The 16,948-nt window shown below is 39.5% G+C and overlaps 2 protein-coding genes across 2 annotated transcripts in view; both read right to left on the reverse strand.

The window, feature by feature from the left end:
- Positions 1–884: 884 nt before the first annotated feature.
- On the reverse strand, positions 885–7,226 carry LOC138005076 (serine/threonine-protein kinase pim-3-like). The gene is made up of 9 exons (XM_068851364.1): positions 7,089–7,226; positions 6,950–7,002; positions 6,781–6,856; positions 6,402–6,492; positions 5,858–5,964; positions 4,533–4,580; positions 3,216–3,576; positions 1,983–2,159; positions 885–991 (listed from the first exon to the last, which is right to left on the reverse strand). Exons 1-9 carry the CDS (start codon positions 7,224–7,226, stop codon positions 885–887), a joined length of 1,158 nt encoding a protein of 385 aa, XP_068707465.1.
- Positions 7,227–13,119: 5,893 nt separating this feature from the next.
- LOC138006826 (transient receptor potential cation channel subfamily V member 5-like) overlaps positions 13,120–16,948 on the reverse strand; it is a 29,603-nt gene continuing 25,774 nt past the window's right edge. The window contains exons 16-18 of the mRNA XM_068853415.1: positions 16,581–16,697; positions 16,155–16,298; positions 13,120–15,488 (exon numbers count right to left, since the gene is read on the reverse strand). Of these exons, the coding sequence (XP_068709516.1) occupies positions 15,390–15,488; positions 16,155–16,298; positions 16,581–16,697 (360 nt within the window). The 3' untranslated portion in view covers positions 13,120–15,389. The remainder of the gene's footprint in view (positions 15,489–16,154; positions 16,299–16,580; positions 16,698–16,948) is intronic.

The following is a 16,948-nucleotide window of genomic DNA, read 5'->3' on the forward strand; positions in this document are numbered from 1 at the left end:
ATTATGTGTGCAGACAATATGCACATTTGCACGTTGTAATAGACATTTTAATGTTGTCAAAGTACATTAACCAAAATTATTTTTGGTCCATTACAGACATTCCTGTCTTGATTCTGACTTACTTCTGGTTCAGTTAAATTTTTGGGGAGATGTGTTTGAGATAAATTAAGCCCTCTTACATTATACCCGACAACATTTGATGCTAGCAAAGAATTTGTATATTTATTTCAAGTTGTAGCTCCAAATGAGCCCCAAAGGGCAATTAGACCCATTCAATTCCTTATTCCTGTTAGCCAGGACATTTTGTCAATCTAATTAAAATAGTTCATTATCTTTTCTGCTTATATTTAACTTTTAGTACACTTGTTGCTGTCCTCACATGTGCTTTGGAGAACTTTTTTTTCTGGAGACTTGCTTCACAGGTCGATGTATGTTGGTCCTGGTATTAACTTGGTCAAAGTGGTTTGTCGTTTTTGATATGTACATTGCTAGTTCAACGGAATTCTTATTATGAGTTTTGAGAATAAATCCAGGACTGTAGTGTAATGTGTAGGAGGGTTGGCCATCCCGCCATATTAAACTTAAATGTTCTTCTTTGCCGTTTTCGTGAGAAATCTAGGGGATTTCTTGGTCTTTTCTTTCAATTCAGTTCCTCACTTTGTCTTTCACCCTTCTTTGAGAGGTTGACAAGTTTATTCGTGATACAAATATAAATCCAGGGATGTCATCTGCTCCGACATAATTTTAATCAACTGCTTCTTTTCCGGTAGTGCGTTTTATTGATGAGCACGTCATTGACGTGTGAACGGACCAGGGATGCCTTCTAAACTTTTCTCAGCTGGTATTGGTCATTCATCCCTGGTTGTGCTTAATTTATAGAGTACTTATTGGCATCCAGGCTCGTTGAGCCAAGGATGCCCCTTGATCTGTTGCAAAGTAGGCCGCTCATCTGGATCTCTTGACAGCAGCCAGGCAATTAAACTTCGAGCATCTGAAAAAGATGAGCAAGGCATTAACTATTAGCCAAGCCTTAACACTGAAAGTGCGCGGAACGTTATACTCTACTTTAATTTCTGTGAGGAGATCCTTCGGCGGATGCTAAATGTAATTTGTGACAATCGGTATTAACATTTTGTCGACACGGAACAGAGATCTGGGTGCGAGTGTCGTTCGCGTGGGCTCATGGGTAGTAAGTTTGTAAAAGGAGACGGTTGAGAAACTTGTTTCATTCTACGGTCAGCTTTGCCACTTTTATTGTGTATTTAGCCTTCTCTGCTTTGTTTTTAGATTTCCCTTAAAACCCCAAAGGTAGTGCCACTGCATTTGGTCGGGGCTACACGGTCCCTATTTTTCCTAACAAGAGCTTTTTTGGGGGCTTTACATGTCCGGCTTTGGCACTTATGCATGTAGGTTATTACTTGATGTATCTCTTATTCACTGTTGTAAGCTTATTGTCACAAATAAAATCTATCTTGGGCCTGGCTGACCAACGCGCCCATATCTCAACCTCTGTTTGGTTCGGTTCTGTAGTGAAGCCAAATTACCAGATATTAGAGAGATTTGCATCGCGTTTGCGGCAAACGTTAGTCCAAAATTTGCTTTTTGCCAAAAATGGTTTAAACGTGTTTGATATAAGGTCACTTCTTGCCTGTCAGCAACAAGTGTAAAGTAACTCTTCAAGAGAGAAAACGCGATACTAAATAATTTATCTTTGTCTTTAGCCCTACATGTTTTATTAGTCTATAGTGGCATTGGCATCGCCTTCGAAGAAGTCTTTTCTTAAACCAACTAATAAATCATACACGTAGTCTATTGTATCTGACACAAAGTTACTTGATAATATGTATCCAAATTCAGAATGCTAATCAAACGTGCGGTAAACTTGACTTGAAGAGGATTTTTGTATCTAATAAAGTCAAGTGATAGTTTCTTGTTTGGCTAGCATCGTTAGCTGTATGGAAGAGTATTTATGTGTGTCTTACCCTTTGAAAGGTGTTTAGGAATGGATGGCTTCATGAACAGAGCCATACGAGGCTTGACATACGGCATTTCACCGGTCAGCATTTCATTAAGCAGAAAACCGAGTTGCCAGACAGTTGCTGGAATTCCAAAGAAATAGTGATGAGAGAAGAATTCAGGTGGACAGTAATGCTGTGTGCCTGAAAATTGAAAAAGAAAGGCGTTCATGAAAACGACGAATATGAGTCACAAATGCTGCATTAAACTTCAAGATGTATAAGCAATGCAACGTTATCAAAAGAACAATGTTATTGGTTGAAAGAGGAGAAACAATCGCTTTTTTTTTTTTAAACAATCGCGCTGCACGTGCGGCACGCGTGCGCATTTAGAGCGTCTATTGTGCCGTATACTTTGTACAATGACAACAGATTTGCAGACAACATAAACATTCCTCATCTATTTTTTCAGAGCCCTCAACCGATAATCTAAAACGTGAACGAGATGGACCAGTCGTGAGAAAATGAAAAAATAGTTAAGTTGTATCATGAGTTTGAAGTGACGTTTCCCTCAGCGTTCTCGATTAAATTCCTTATTCTTACCAGGAAACTCCCTGCCTCCCCTCCCCCCATTCAAATTCAAATGGAACTCGTTAACTGCTACATGGGTAGCTATGGCAATGTTAAGTGCAGGGATGGCGCAGTGGTGAGGGCACTCGCCTCCCAAGCATCGATGTTGTCCGGGTTCGATTTTCAGACTCGGCGTCATACGTGGGTTGAGTTTGTTGGTTCTGTACTCTGCACCGAAAGGTTTTTCTTCGGATACTCCGGTTTTCCCGTCTCCTCAAAAACCAACATTTGACTTGATTTGCGTTAATTTGATGATTTCAGTTTACAGTGTCCGCAAGTAGTGCTGCAGCGCTAGAAGACTTGACGCTTAAATAAAGTTCCTTTCCTTTCCTTTTCTTACAAAGACATCATTCTTGTATTCATTGGTCAATGTTTCTAAATGATAAAATCTACATGTTTTCTCATTGCACTTGGTATCAATTAACCTATTAAATTAAGCAAGTCAGATCATAGAGGGTAGCTTGGATGTCGACGCCTCTTAATGGTCACCTTTACTAAGTTCATGGTCGAGAATAATGTATAGCCCAATTAGTTCTAGCTAACCACTGTACTCTGTCTGTAAGCAATCTTGTTGCTCTGTGGGTCACAGAGACCTTTATCTGTTAGCATTTAACCTGTAGATGTACTCACCAACAAAATGCCTGAATGGATCCTCTTGTGTTTCACAAGCAAGTCCAAAGTCCGTCAGCTTTGCCTCTCTTGTCTTTAAATCAATGATGATGTTCTCTGGCTTGAGGTCTCGGTGTAGGACGCCTTGTTCGTCGCACTGGATCGTCGCGTCGAGAATCTGCGCGAAAAACCGACGGCCCTCATCTTCGGGGATGCCATCTCGGGCCTCGATTGCTTCAAACAAGTCCAAAGAAACTTCGGGGCGCTCAAGCACGAATACAAAGTTTTCATGGTTTACAAAAATATCGAGCAACCCAATGATGTTTGGATGGGCAACATGACGCTGGTAATATGCTTCGGCTGGAAATTGTCGGCCCTTTATCTGCAACAGTAAAAAAGATGTCGTGCTTTTCTCATTATATTGGCTTTAATCTTGGCTCCACTCTTTATTCACGGCAATAAATTTCATGATCCGGAAAATTCCAATAACAAATGAGTGTTTTACCAACAACAGTCAAATCTAGGAGGGCTTGGTCTTTCGACTAGTTGCCCTATAGAGCGGTTTTCAACTGAATGAGTGTCGTAAAACCAAAACCAAAGTAATTACTTTGGCCAATCAAAAAGAACGGAGACAATCCAGTAAACCAATCAAAATTCAAAGGAATTACACGTAGCCGACACAGAGCGCGGGAAAATGTGCACGCGAGAGCCACGATTAGTTTTGGTTTCACTTCTGATTGGTTGAAAGAGTGTCGCCACAACTTTGAACCAATCACTGAGTGAAGTAATGCAAACCAAAGTAATTTACCAATTACTTTCGACACTAAATTGAAAACCGCTCTATGGAGTCTCAATTACTAAGCCTTCGCATGTTGCAGGAGTTTTGCTGAAAATGTGACCATGCATAGTCTCTGGCTTAGCCTCTCACGCAGACGTTCTTAGGGCTTCGTCGCGCGTGCCTCCCCCACTAACGTCTGCTGAAACGAAAAACCACATCCGTTCGTGGATTAGGGACCAATCAGAGGCCGTTTTCCAGTTCTTGGTAAACTCGTGTTTTGTATGGCATTATTTCGCAGCATGTGATTGGCTATGCACAACGCAATTAGTCAATGTTGATTGGTTTCTTTATAGTAGGCAAACAGCCGTTGAACGGAAGTGGTTTTTCTTTTTAGCAGACGTTAGTGGGGGAGGAACGCGTGACGAAGCCCTAAGAACGTCTGCGTGGGAGGCTATCTATGGCTGTTTGCATTATACAAGGGTGATGAAGAGACGCACGTTGCAAATGCGCCATCCATGATCGCAAAAAAAAAGGTTTCAGAAACGTTTCAACATGCTTACCTCCTTAAAACGACTAACTTTATTTTTCTTCACAAATTTGATGGCAACCTGCAAAATGGACGAAACAGTATCACTTTATTGCCGTTGAGTTTCCTTTCAATAAGGAAATGAAGAAAAGACACGTTCAGCTCTTTTTAACCCTTTTACCGCCGAGGGCTTCCCCATTGACGAGTCAAATCGTCTGGCGTTAGACAGAGTAAAATCTATTAGTGTCAATGGCTTTTATGGCATTGCCGCACGTTTAAGTAACTTATTAGGAATACTCGCAAATATCGTTTCAATTCCAGCCTGTCTCAGAGATAGATGATCTTACAACCGAGATGTGTAGACTAGTGATTTGAATTCGCTGATATAATTTATTATGATTTCAGTTGTTTTAGTTTGAAGTTGGCACGGCAAGAATTTAAAAACACTGGCCTTCATTGTTTTTACAGTTTCGTAATCATTGCGAAGTTGCTGTTGCTCTTATCATTGTGTTGCAATCAATTGCCGAAGGGGTAGAAACGACTCGTCAAAGGTTGAATTTGTGAGCAATGTGAAGTACAACCGTCTGTAGTCGAATCGCTCGATCGAAACAAAATTTGTACAAGACTTCCTTAATTAAATGCCAAGATAGCTGTCACAGGCAACGATAGTACTAACTCTGTTTTGAGAATTTTAATTTTGTACAGTTACCGATTGGCCTTAAGAGGATATGCCGCCCAAGAGGGAATTTATTTCTTACCTTAGGGGAGTTATTTCTTACACCATTGTTTACAAACGAATTTGGCTTCAAAAGACGTCTTGCCTTACACAAATCAGTCGACTTTAAATGTTTAAAGGAAAGTGGTAAACTAAGCTACGTTTGCAGTTTGAAGCCTTTACGTCTTGAAAATCAGCTGAATGCTACAATCTCGGTCATAAAATTAATAGTTCAGACACTTCGCTTGAACGGCAAGTGAAGCGCATCAAAGCTGTTAATAACGTACTCCTTCTCCTCCCTCCCATCAATGTTGCATTTACCGGTTGGTTTTTGCACTCCAACCCATAAACATCAACATTGAAGGGGAAGAGGGGGCAAATTGCCGTCTGTGTTACAACATTTGTGACCGAGACTGTAGCTCTTTAAAACCAATAAACTATTGGCCTTCATGCCTTCTGTAAAATCTCGATGTTGTTTTTAAACAAAAACACAGATAGCAAATCGTGCAATTCCTTTTTAGTTCTTAGTGCTGATTTCTTGGAGGCTTGATAGGGATAAGACGACCTGGTGCTGATGAGGCAAACTTTATAAAAAAAAATCCTCCCACGGTCTCGCACTGACATCAAGAGTCAATTATACTAACCGGTAGACCATCACGCTTTCTTCTAGCAGTGTAAACTTCTCCAAATCCTCCGGATCCCAAACACTTTCCAATATCATAAGCTCCCAGTCCACGTGGTTTACGCTTTCCTGAAAGCAAGGAAAACAGTTCAACAAACAGACGAGTTGTCTATTAATAAAACCTGTCCTTTTTGCCTGGAATTTAGCGGGACGTAAGCGAACCCATACACGAAATAGGGCACGGGGTTCGCGGTGTTGTGGCAAGGCTCAAGGTGACAACACCTTGTAGGTGACCTTGAGTCCAATTGTATTTCAACTTGCACTTCTGTGCAAAACTAGTTCAAAGTTAAAGTCAAAGTCAAAATGATTGTCCCTAAAGCGTGGGAAAATGCTCGTAAGTCAGTCAACCGGTTATGTTTTCGCTTCTTGTTAGTCATTAAGGTGGCACGAAATTTTTTTGACTGGTCACAACGTAAAACTTGAACCAAAGCAATTAAGACGCAAATTCAATTACTACATCGAAAACCGCTCTGTCAGGGAAGTAAAGGTTTAATAGAGTTTTCTACCTCTGCGTGTCTTTTTGTTGCGTTTTCTTGGGACAGGCTGTGCACAACTTGGTCCGGCAACACAACTGTCTTTCTCTTTATCAACCTGAGTCTGTAAAGAGAAAAACGTCTCAGTTACTGAGGTCAGGAGAAAATGTCCTCTTTTTATGTGTCCTACCTTAAGTGGTTATGTCTAACTTTTGCCGAGCGTTTCACTTTGAACTAGAGAATCTTCTAGACAAAGAGTTAAAAAAGAAAACGAAGGATATTTGACTCATTTTGTCGTGTGGTAACTCAAGGCAGATAGAATCTATGATCGTTCTTGGTAAATTTTCTTTATTCAGTTCCTTTAAGAGTGATGTTATGTAGGTTTTTGAATCCTGATTCTAAGAAGACTTACACTTGGCTCTGCAATCAAAGCCTTCTTCGCTGGAACTTCTGTTTCCAGATTTGATTCTCTATGAGCTCGTTTAAGGCTGAAGGTGATAATGTAATCACAAAAATTAGAAAACAGTTTTTCTGTTCTAAATATTTTGATACTTTTTGACAAATTAACTAAAGTCGCCAACCTTTTGGATGAAGTAGCGTTTTCCGTTGTCGACTTCTGAAGAGTAGGGAGGGCCTGCATAAATAAATAAAAATTATCTCACATTGAATTGTATTGCAAAACCAATAGAAAAAAAAGGAAGAAACTCGAAAGTAACATACCGGTGATGCTGATGGTGGAATTCCGAGTTTTCTGCACTTCGCAGGCACGCAAGGGCTTTCTTCATGCTGCCCACGCGATGATTGCGCTTCCTCACAACTAACGAAAAGTCTTCGTTTTCGGCTTGGATTCAAACTCATTATATTTGAAAAAAATATTTTAAAAACCGCAAATCTCTAAAAATCAACCCAAACGTTTATCCCGATTGAGCTTGACAAATTGGTCAACTTTGATGTGCTCTGCTTTACCTACGACTTTGTAAATTGAGTTGTCTATGATGTATAATTGTTCATTGTGAGGTCTTCAGGCACGCGCGCGCGCAAATTGATCGCGTTCCATTCGTACCCAGGGCTCTCTCTATTTCTCTAAAGGTTGCAGGATCCCGATTGGGCCGGCAAACTGGAAAATGGTGCTTCATTAATGGCAAAGAAGTGCTCAAATAAGGCTCGACTTTTGAAAAAAGTGCTCGAAATTTAGAATTAGTACTCAAACGTTGCTAAACTTTTGAAACATTCCCTTGGAGATTTTCATCAGTATGCCTATTTATTTTAAACAAAGAATTTCCTTCCGTTGTTTATAAATGTTCAGAGAAGTAAAACATAAATGTCTTTTGAGCAAAAAAAAAAATGCGTCAGTGAGATATATTTAAAAGCGTGAGAATATTTCAAATTGCTTACTTGAAACGCACCTTTCAATTGATTCAAGTTCTTTTCAACCTTGTAACTTTTTGGGTGTTTAATTCAAATTAAAGGGTGTTCAAGGTTTCGTACGCGCCTTTGTACGTGTGCTATACGAATATGTGAGAAAATCCTGCAATCTTAACACAGATAGAAACTGTTAGATACTTACTTAATTTTCTTTTGGAAATAATTTTTGTTAGAAAAAATTGCGCGATGGTTGTGAAATCTTCATTGGCAATTCTTGGCCACCTTTGAACTATTCGCGCCATGTACCGCTGTCCATATTTCTTTCTCATTGTGGGCATACACATACTAATCGTAATCTTATTTATAAAGGCCTGGCTTAACTAGGAAACATTGTTGCTTGTAATGTTTCCCTGGGTGGCTAAACTAGCGGGAAACAAACAGAATGTTTTGCTGCCCCAGTGGCAAAACGAGGAAATATTGTTGCGAAAACAAATGAGCTACGCATGCGTGCAATGATAAACTGACTTCCGAAGAAGTCTGGGGAAGGATGTTTACGTTTTCTCGTCCCCAGGGCTACGCACAATGCATGTAAACGTAACATGGCGCTCGACCTTTTAAGAAGGGGCCGACGTCAAAAAGGCAAAAAAAATAGGTGCTCTGTGCATGATCAGCATTTCGATTTCTTCATCTTTCCAATTCCTTTTCCTTCCTTTCCCTTTTTTTTGAGCTTGACCTCCTTCAATTTCTTCGCAGTCGGCCATTTTAATTGTCATTCCATTCGCCGTTGCTAGGAAACACTATTCTTGAATGAGCGAGCGCCACTGGAAACTAATCAACATTGTTTTCATCGTGGCTAAACTGGGAAACATATGTTGCGGACGCAAAATTTGTGTCCGGGAAACAAAAAAATATTCTTGACTTCAGGCAAAGACATTTTTAGTTTCCGAGCAGCAAAATTTGTTTCCGTAACAAATGTTTCCCGCGCGGCTAAACTGGGAAACATTTCCGTCCGCAACAATGTTTCCTAGTTTAGTCAGGCCTTAAGGCCCTTCCCCATTTCATTACCAATATGTTTCGAAATAACTGAATATAATTATGTAATATCAACTGAATTAATCTCCCGTTCACTCTCCATTCCACTTGTTAAGGCAACTACTTACGGTCTTTACTCTTTTTCCTTCATTGTTAGGAAACTTTGGAACTCTATTCTACTTCGCATTAGATTACTAACTATAGTAAAAAAGTTTGACCTCTCTTCTAAACTTAGATAAATTCATGTGACTGTTGACTGCTGTACTTTTTGTAAGTAGTTTCGATTTTTATCCTAAATTTTGCATCATAGTTGTAGTTACACGATTTCATATATTTAATTTCATTTTTACTTACTTTATTTTTTCGAAGACAATCAAGTTCCTGCTCTTTCAAATTCGAGTTGAAATACACAGATGCAACCGCGTTCCCAGGGTCTCTCTTCTCTGCCTCCTTTGTGGTTAAGGAGAAAGACTATGGTTCAGGCTGGTCACGTGGCATTCCTCGACAAACATTTTCTCACTAGGGTAGGGTTTTGTTATATTTTGATCACGCAACTGGGCGGAAGCGTTTTCGTTTGACAAGGCATTTTTAAAATAAATAATCTTTACTTTACAATGTAAGTTTCAAAAAAGTCAAAAGAGTTGATGATATATTCCCACAGGAGATGAATTCCCACAAAAGCGGTCAAGCTTTTGTGACCGATAAGACCTCTGAGTCATGTCGGGGGGCGATTGACGTTCACAAAAATAATTGATTTCGTTAGTAACTAATGTTCCTTGTACAGAACATACACTATCATAAAACAATGCACTAAAATGTCTCTTTTATTTAACTGGGGCTAAAAATATACTTCACGCTTGGTGTTATAAATTATATGTTAAAGTGAGTGCAGTTGTAAAAAATATCTTAACGACAATTTGCACGAAGTTGTTGAAAAACTGTCTACTCGCTGTACCAGCTTGCGACTTAGGAATCACTTTCTTTAACGTTTGAAAGAAAAACGAAATCCAAAGAACAAAATATACCTGCACGTGTTTATACAGTTTGATTTGAGATCGATACGTGACTTATAAAGCATGACACTGGCTGATCGATCGCTGAAAATGTTTGTTTCCCATGGATAAACGTTTCGCTTGTTTTCTTGCCCGGCAAAACCTTCTTTTCTTTAAAAGTGTCACAAACTATTAGCATTCTTCGTCATTACTCAATTCGACCGATCACTTGAGCTTGAATCCGGACCTTCATACGGCCGGCACGGGTAAAAATTCGACGACGCGAGTGTATTTTCTGTAGCGTTCGATCGATTTGATAATAGCATTTTGCCTTCCGCGTCGAATACAAGTGTAGTACACAAAATAACTTGAAGCAAAACTCTTCATCGATGTTCCTCTGACCACAAAATCAACTTCGCGCTGATTCCCTCAATCGCAAGGTTTACCTCCCAGATTTTGGAAGGCAAGTGACCAGCCAAAACCAGGGTCTTTTTCTCAATGACAATGGAGGCAGCTGGAGAGAGAGACCCTGAGAACGAGGTTGATACAGATGTTGCTGTTTTTGATGAACAAACCGGCACCATGATACTACTACAATTGGTTCTGGCTCCTTTCCAATGCTATTTCATTTGCAGAACGTTTATAGTAACCTAGCCTAGACATATTTCCTAGCAGGTGGCAATATAGTTTGTGTACAATTAGTGGGAGTTTAGGAGTGGTAACCTCAAATTAAAGATCACTTCTACTTGGCTTTTAACAATAGTTGTCCCAAACGTTGATGGCTTTGTTAAGTAAATCAGGGAGGACATTAATCACTATCCATTGGATACCTGAGTTTATTTATTTATTTATTTATTTATTTATTTATTTACTCATCTCTAGTTATACAGATCTTAACATACTATACAAATTGAAGATAAATTAACAATTAAAATATATTTTAAAATGTAAAAATACAAGATCTGAATAATTAGGTCGGTTTATACAGAATACGAGGAGTCTTTATAAAAATAAACTGCCTCAGTTAGATTACAGTAGATGTAGTGCTATCCTCTCCACTTTCTGAGAAACCCAGGCATGATAAATTGTGGTCTACGTTATTTGCAGTTATTCCTTTTTAGAGAAAAATGTTTCTAAGCACCTGCTTTGCAATAGGTTTTTACTGCTTTGGCCGGTTCCTTCCTTCTTTGTACTTCGCCAAAGACCCTATCAGCAAACAATCATTAGGCCAAAAAACACTTAGTCCTATGGATAGTTAAGTACGAGATGATCTCCAGCACCTACTTCGGATACCGGATGTTAAGACAGGCGTTGAATCTTTCCGTATACCAGTGCGCATGTGCGAAACTGGAAAAAGAATGAAAAGCAAATTGTGACAAAACTCAGATTCCCATGGACAGTTAGGGAGGACGGAACGAAGACACGAAAAAAACATCAGGGTTGCCACCAAAATTAAGACCACCATGACAAGCCCATATGAGGAAACTTTATTAGGCAACTGCATATCAAAGTCTTTCCCCACAAAGGCGGACATTTGTTTTTATGCGTTTCATAATCTTTGGCCAGTCCCGAATTTACGCATGGTTCTCCGAGGAAGTTCACTTCGGCGCTCTAAGAGAGCCCTGACGACAGTACTCACTTAAGCTTGCTTAAGCCTCAATTACGACGTAAGAGCCAATTGCAAAATATTTGTCATGATAACGAAGCAAGATTGTAATCAGTTTTCCCGAATTTCATTCTTAAGTTGATTGTTTAGATCGGATAATAACAGGTTCCGAAGAACATAGTCGTGGAAATGAAGAAATATAACAAAATAATTTTTTGGGGGCGCTGAATTGGAGGATAACAAAGCGATAGCAACAGTCTCAAGTTTATATGGCCGATCGCGAGCTCCAAGACTCTAATACTTTGTGGAAACTGTAAATCAAACGTTACGATAAGAAGGAAATACCGGGAGAAAATGCTTTTGGAGTCGAGTGTTCACAAGAAGCAGCGAATAGGACGAGTTCGATATCATGCAATATAATATTCAGGTCGTGGCTACGAGGCTCTATGGTCAAATTGTTTTCTTTGTCTCACAAGTCTCAAGGGGGATTTCTAAACAAAACAATATTCAAATTTAACTATAAAGCCTCGTAGTGTGAATATTGATATATTGAACGTGGCCTATTATGAGTGCGTTACTCGATCCCAGGCCACATTAGCCAGAGGAAGGGGAGTGCTTTCACCACTATGCCACACCTGTTCCCCCAAAGACGAAAATTGTTGTGGAAAAAATTGGGAAGCCGGGAATTTACTAAAGTGTTTATAGGATTTAGAACTCGTGAGCAAAGGACAACGAAAAGATCTAACTTTGCATTCCGGTCTGACGGGCTTGTAGCTAATAATCGAGAGATTTAGAATCAGGTTTACGTAAAATGGCTAACGTCGGCTTGCCGTCTCACGTTTCTCGTAAAATAGAGAGAGGCTTGTGACTTTAGGGCGTGACCCTCGGCAACTCGGGTATTTAGTTACTAAAAAGCAAAAACATTGTTTGTAGAAAAAGACGCTGTATAAAATCAAAATCCTTACTCGTCAAATTTTGAGAGTTTCGATGAAGCTGTTCCAGTTGTCGGTAAACAGAGTCAACGTAAGTTCATGAAGAAAATTAGTCAGTTATTAACTATCTATAACCATGAAACCTATTTTTTCCTCCTTTGGCATACCGGAAAATGGTTTTGGGGTACCTTTTTCCCGCAAACAACTTCTTATGCAGAAGAAAACGAAAAGAAAATTTCACTTATACGGCAAACGCGAAACTGCCTACTTTCACGTAGAAACGGCAAGCGACAGCCGGCAAACGAAGAAAATGGCGGGAAAATCATGGTCACGTGGTCACTTTTACGTAAACGGTGATGCTAAAGCTCTGTAAGATGTCTTTTCAAGTAACTCGTGAAAGTTGGTCTCAGAGAGAACTGGACTACACTCGAGTCGAGTCCTGGTGCACAACCATTCCAATGGAAATGAGTTGCGTATTCTTATGCAAATCAAACTCATTTCCCTTACAACAGTTGAGCACCAAGACTCAGTTCGAAACCGAGACAAACAGCAACTCGGAAATGGCCCATCGCAGCCGTTCATCTTTACTAGGGGACCGGAGTTTATCGGACATTTGTCTGTATCCCGAGACGCATGGGATGTTGAAGTTGGGGAAAAGAGCAAGGGGACACTTCGTGACGCTTATTAAAATCTGCGTGCATGTAACTACGTACATTTCTGAACATACCTGCTAACGTTTAAAATAAGAAAAGTATTTAAATTAGGAGCGAGTCAAGGCTGCCGAGAATATCCACACTGGTCAAAAACTCAAGAAAAACAGCGCATTTGTGGAATTACTACTATTTTAATATTGCCATTCTTGGTGTACTCCAAGTCCTCCCTGAATTTTCATTCTGTCCAACCGTCAAAACTAGCCAAAAGCTTTATAAATAGCGACCTTAGCGCGTTCAGGGCGCGCACGCGTTTGGAGGTCGAGTGTTTTCTAGGCGCGCGTGCTGAGAAGGAAAACTTATACTCGTCTCCAATCTAAAAAATCACCAATAACAAAATGTGTAGGAAAATTCCACCTACAAAGCGCTGTAAGAGCTTCCAACAACTACTGAATTCCTGTCCTCTTCATCAGTCAAAATTGGTGAAAAGTTCGTGCTGAATATTAAGTCATTGGTCAGAAGCTTATAAATAACGAAGTGTGTATAAATACGAGCTCCCTATTACGATTGACATTCCGTTATCTTGACAAGTCAAAATTGGTACAAAGATCGTGTTCAATCTTATGTCATAAAAAGCACAAAATGTGCATAAATAATCCACCTCCCAGTAATACCTAGTCCCAAATTAGTCTTGGTCAAAAGCAAAATGTGTCTAAATATTCCGCTGAAAGTCTACTACAAGAGCTTCCTGGATCTTCGTCTTCTTTAATACTGAGAATTAGAAGAAAGATCGTGTTGAATCTCATGCCATTGGTAAAGGCTTATAAATAACAAATGGTGTATAAATATTCCACAGGTGGTGTACAGCAAAAGCTTCCCATAACTACTTCATTTCCATACTCTTTAACACTTAAAATTGGTAGAGAGATCGTGATGAATCTCGTGTTATTGCTCAAAAGCTTATAAATAATCTTCTTAAAACGATTGTGTTAAATTATGTGTTTTGGTCAAAAGCTTATAACAAAATAGGTATAAATATTCCTGACCATCATTACTATATATATGTGTTGCAGGTTAAAATGAAATTCAGGTCAAAACGGTTTTCATCTGCATTTGCAATAATCATCATCATCATCATCATCATCATTAAACAAAATGAGAGAGAAATTACAAATCAAACAAGGTGATGATCATTTTGACCTAAAATTTCATTTTGATATAAAAATATATTTACCAACGTGCTCCTTATCATTACTGAATCACTGTCACTGAATTGGTGGGCAAAGCTTGCGTTCAATCTTACGTCATTAGTCAAAAGCTTTGAGGAGCGGCTGCGTCACAGCGGTGCAGTTGATTTGTGTAGTTTTACTAAATACTCGCCCTCAGTACTCGCTATGCAACTTAACGTTAACCCAGAAATCACGTTTAAACAACACAAGTCGAAGCCTCGCCTTGTGACAAACTCCGCCTTCTCCCCCAACATTATTTAAGTTAGAAACAACAGAGATGAACTTTCTTTCAGTGTCCATCTCTGCTTCCTATTATTCAAACTTTCCTTTAGTGTTTTATTAGTAGCTAGTTTTACATTTCGCTTGATTTGGTTTCAAGGTTTGGCTAAATTATGTGACGCAGTACCTTTAACAAGACAAAACATGTAAACATGTAAATTCCACCTCTGGTGTACTACAAGAACTCCCCAAAATGACTGAATCTTAGTCTTCTCAGTTGACCAGTCAGAATTGGACAATAGCTTGTTTCCAATCTCGTGTCATTGTCAAAAACGTGGAAATAACAAAATGTGCATAAATTTTCTTTCCACCAGCCAGAACCGGTTTAAGGTGGTTCAAGCCAGTTTCAAAGCTTTCAAGTAACGTTCTTATTAGAAGGTTACGCACTACAACGCCGTATCACGTTTTAGCAATGTTATGGTACCATAAGAAAAACAAATTACTGCTGAACAAGATGCGGTCAGTATTGTGGCATAATAAGGTACCTTGGCAACGGGAAAGCCCAGCAAAAATACCCTACATTTTGGCTTTAGTTGCTATTATCTCAAAAAAAAAACTCGGGACCCCCATTTTTAATTGCTTGAAAGTGATCAGAAGGCCAAGATGAAACTTTCTACAAAGTTTAAAAATATTCTGTACTGCAGATTCGGAGCCACCTTAAATCTGTGACAATAATGAACGCATCTTGTTAAGAAATAATCAGTGTTTCATTTGGTACCATAACATTGCTGTTACGTGACACAGTGTGTAGTGCAAGTCTTTCTGAAGAGAATATCTCTTCAAGGTGCTGAAACTGGTTAGAGCCACCTTAACGCTCGCAATAATCTTTGTGTTTGCTGTTATATAGCAAAATACGTGGAACTGATACTTCAACTGAACTGTACTCGTGATAAGTGGTCCGTATCGGACTCTGTCCTGTCCACCAGTCAGAATTGGTTAGAAGCTTGTGTCAAGCCAATCATAATCTTTCCTTGGAAAAGTTGAAGAGGCCCTCTTGGCTTTAGCTTGCTGCTTAGGATCATGGGATACTTGGCTCTGAAAAACAAATGAAACTGAGATTTAATACAAGGATCGTACGAATGAATTATTCTTTTTGTGGAATAAGTTACTTTAAACGCGCTGGAAGATAGGGGAAGAAGTCCCAAAAAACGAGATTTTCTGTCGATCTTGACTCGGGGATGCTCGGAAAAAATCCGAGTGCTACGATCCTCAGATTACTAGCTCGGATGCTCTACAACTCATATAAGCCAGTTGGGAGTTTCAACAAACGAATGTGCGCGTCGGGATAAAACAAGAATATAATTGCCTTCTTTGTTATGGTAAATAGCTGCAAGAATTTGCATTAGAATTCTTTTAATTTTTTAAATATATGTGTGCTTTTATCCCGACGCACGCACGTTTTTTGAAACTCTGAACTCGGTTATAGGAGGCTTGTGGGAGCTACGCCATTAGACGTGGTTCATGTAAAAATTCTACCACCATACTGTTAGGATCTAAAGTGTCGAAATGGAACTTCATTTCATTCACCGATGTTAACATCTTTTTCAGTACAAAGTGTCAAATAGTTTTATTTTGCAGTTAACGCAAAATAACCTTAACTCTAACTCACTTAAAATTCACCACTTCCTCCCTACTTCATAACAATTCCAAGAGTGTCACCTTTCGTCATCACATGTTAGTAAACATTTCCCGTACACGCACCTGCTGACGATCTTTGTGATGCCGAAGTCTCATGATCAGCGCCCTTTCGTTATTAGAACCCAGACTCTGTGAATACAATTTCTGCGCAGCCAGCCTTTTCTTTGGCGTCAGCATACGCTCTGTGGCCAGCACAATACGCGCCCACTGCGAAACGAAAAATACACCAGCATGAGATAATGATTAAATCCTAACTAGCTCACTCTCTTAGGAAGTCGCCCGATATTTCTTGATAACATGCAAGAAATGAACTTCCTTGAAACAGATTTCTTTGATTTTTGGCAAATCTCAAATTCACCCCGACAGTTTGAGGTTTCCCGTACACACGATGTTGATTCTCTCTATTATTGCCATGCCCTCCTCTTTTGCAGGGGAAAATAAAATAGGATATGACAAATGACTTTTGTAAGGGTACACAATATATCCTACCTGTCGGGTCCATTCCTTCTCGGTCTCTGCAACCTTCAGATACGTATTGCCCATCATAGCAATCAACATGTTAACGATCAACAAGGCACCAAGGATAATAAACAAGAAAAACATGATCTGCAAGTCGACAGAGTTGCATGAGAACACTTGCTATGGACCTCTTAAGTGCGGATGGAATACTAGTTACAAAATGTAACCTCTAACACTACAGAAACAGTGGCGTATGTATGACAAACGAGAAAAAAGATCGTCTTTCCAATGTTTCTAATGGGCCGCACAGAGAAATCGTACACCCATGCCCAGAACAAGGAAATACACTTATCAAATATCGAATACTGTTCAATGAAAGCTCAAATCAGGGGGGATGC

This window comes from Montipora foliosa, chromosome 6 (genome assembly GCF_036669935.1).
Source record: "Montipora foliosa isolate CH-2021 chromosome 6, ASM3666993v2, whole genome shotgun sequence".
Classification (NCBI taxonomy): domain Eukaryota; kingdom Metazoa; phylum Cnidaria; class Anthozoa; order Scleractinia; family Acroporidae; genus Montipora; species Montipora foliosa.

What these genes read in the sequence shown, in the direction of transcription:
- LOC138005076 (XM_068851364.1), bottom strand. Translation starts at nt 7,226, where the DNA reads ATGAGTTTGAATCCAAGCCGAAAACGAAGACTTTTCGTTAGTTGTGAG. An exon ending in TTCCACCATCAGCATCACCG is followed by an intron (nt 7,003 to 7,088) that starts GTATGTTACTTT and finishes TTATTTATGCAG; the next exon opens with GCCCTCCCTACTCTTCAGAA. An exon ending in AACGCTACTTCATCCAAAAG is followed by an intron (nt 6,857 to 6,949) that starts GTTGGCGACTTT and finishes TATCACCTTCAG; the next exon opens with CCTTAAACGAGCTCATAGAG.